This window comes from Otolemur garnettii, unplaced genomic scaffold, assembly GCF_000181295.1.
Source record: "Otolemur garnettii isolate 467f Iridium unplaced genomic scaffold, OtoGar3 scaffold00018, whole genome shotgun sequence".
In the NCBI taxonomy this organism is placed as follows: Eukaryota; Metazoa; Chordata; class Mammalia; order Primates; family Galagidae; genus Otolemur; species Otolemur garnettii.
Window position 1 is genome coordinate 5227125 of NW_003852413.1, and position 2472 is coordinate 5229596.

The window sequence follows — 2472 nt, forward strand, 5'->3', positions numbered from 1 at the left end:
AAAGCTGCCCAAGAAAGGTTGATTGCCACCAGGGGGCGTGGTGAGATCATTGTCAGTGGCCTAGGTGGTAGAAAAGAGGTTTGAATTTTGAAGATTAGCCACCCAGTTTTCTTTCTCCAGATGCTAAACATGATTCCTGATTGCTAAACAGTATCCAGAAATAAGGTACCTACCCCATCTGACAGGCTCCAGAGTCCTCTCTTCTGAAAGTATCTACATAGGACAAATATGCTACTGTTTGGCTCCTGCAACCCTATAAGTAATGGTGTCCTATCTGTTCTAGCTAGACCAGGCATTCAGCACCCCACACACACTGTGGACTGGCCAGGCACTCCTGTATGGAAGCGAGCAGGAAGGAGGTGGGGGGGAAAACCTTGTGTAGGAAAAGGGTGGATGGTGGCCAGGTGATTGGATAGGGTAGACCCACCTATTCAGCAGTAGCCCTTATTCCTGCCTGGCATGAGCTACTCCTTTGAATAGAGTCAACAGTGGTCAAGTGAGGGTTACAACATCAGATTTTTCAGGGTTTATTCTCCAAGATGACAGCGAATCTTTAAAACCAAAAAGCTGGGTCTTGGGAGGAAGGGTCTTAGATCAGAATCTTCTGATAGGAAAAAGACTTGACTGGGGGACCTAGGACATCAGGAGGGCCCTGGGTCTTTGGGAACAAGGCATCACCATCAGCTGAAGAATTGAGAGCTGCACACAGGTACCTCTGTGGTTGTAAGTAGTACTGGGCTGAGGGGACAGCCACTGTAAACAGGGATGTTTGTTTCCACCAGAAAAGGAAATACAGACCTTACTAAATGCAGTTTTATTAGAGCTTCATGAAAGAAGATAATTAACATAGCTATATAATTAGTTCATGACTTTTTTGTAAAGTAGCTAAAGGTATTTAAGAATCTGGGAGGTTGCTGGTGCACATGCTTTACAAACTTTAACGAGTCTGCCTTAGATAAGGACTTTAGACAAGTACGAGATGAAACAGGAGTTGTGCAGTAAGTATTGTAAAAATTGTTGTCTAGGAGGTAGGCGTATAAGGACTAGGTTGTATGCAGTATTTCTGCAAATAAGTTGTTTCTGACATGTGTGCTGACAATGCTGGTGGGCTCAGATACAGTCTGGTTTCTTCTGTACTCCACCCCTGCCTTTGTCAAGATGTTACGTTGATGTTTCCTTGTATACAGCAACACTAGGTGAACTAGGTGTGTCTGAGGTGGTGGCTCTCAACTTTGTCTCTTTGTTAGTTGAAAAACTGGGCTCAGGTAGCCGCCTCTGAATCTCCCTGGGGGGAGAACTGCCCTGGCCTGTTGTCTCCAGGGTGACTGGACACTACAGAAGAACCAGGACCATCCTCTGAGCATTTGTGCCTCCTGTGGTCGTCAGATAGAACTCTGAGCAGTCTTCTAGTTCTGTTTTTTTTTCTGCGTCCGTCTAGCTATGGGGTGGGTCTGCCATTGGGTTGGTATTTTTAACTTTCGCTTGGATGAAACTTGTTCATTTTAAATAAAGCAACTGGATTTGGAGTTGTGTTTCTCACATCATTCTGTTCTTGTTTCTCAATGGAAAGTTGCTAGAATATATTTTGTCAGCAGAACAAGACCTTTTAAAAATGTACTTTAAAGCAGTGGGGCCAAGAGACAAAAATAGGGCCCAAACGTTGGTGGAAAGTTCCACGCTGTTAACAGCCCGCAGCCTATAGATAAACCCTAATCCACACGTTCTAGTTTTGACTCCCCTTTTCATCAAACCTCCACCATAGAAAGTTGTCCTCCCTTACTATGTGATGCCACGGTACTGAGCGCCCCCTGCTGTTGGGAGCCCTAATTGTGGGATAGAGCAGCAATTTGGAAGCCCAGAACCTGAGTCTAACTACCAGGTAAAGATAAGTGCTCCCAGCTAGTGTCTTGGTTTGCATCAGAGATTGGCTCTGGCTCTCTAATTCTCCCCTAAAAATGTAATAAAGTGGATCGTAAGCAAAAACTGGGACCTCTTTTCTTATTTTTACATTAGGGCTATGCTTGGCATGGTACCTACCAAACTTTGCCCACCCCATATCTTTTTAAAATAATCTCTAAAGGCCAGGTGCTGTGGTTCACACCTGCCAGCCCTCTGGGAGGCTTAGACAGGTGGATTGCTTGAGCTCAGGAGTTTGAGACCAGCCTGAGTAAGAGTGAGACCCCATCTCTACTAAAAACAGAAAAATTAGCCGGGCGTTGTAGCTCATGCCCATAGTCCCAGCTGCTTGAGAAGGCGAGGCTAGAGGATCGCTTGAGCCGATGCCACCTCAACCCAGGGCCCAGACTGAGACTCTCTCTCAAAAAATAAAATAATAAAGTAACTAAGGAAGGGAGTGGAGAGTGGTAGGGAATATGCTTTTGGTTACAACACATTTATCTTAGACTTACAGGGTTCAGCAACAGAGCCCTGGAGAAACAAACCAGCAGTAGCCTTCCTTTCCCTCCTCCGACC

General features: G+C 45.4%; 1 protein-coding gene across 1 annotated transcript in view; it reads left to right on the top strand.

Moving 5' to 3' along the window:
- The first annotated feature begins 1440 nt into the window (after positions 1 to 1440).
- The window catches only part of MXRA7 (matrix remodeling associated 7), a 31637-nt gene continuing 30605 nt past the window's right edge, over positions 1441 to 2472 (top strand). The window contains exon 1 of the mRNA XM_023511187.1: positions 1441 to 1445. Coding sequence (XP_023366955.1) covers positions 1441 to 1445 — 5 coding nt within the window. The remainder of the gene's footprint in view (positions 1446 to 2472) is intronic.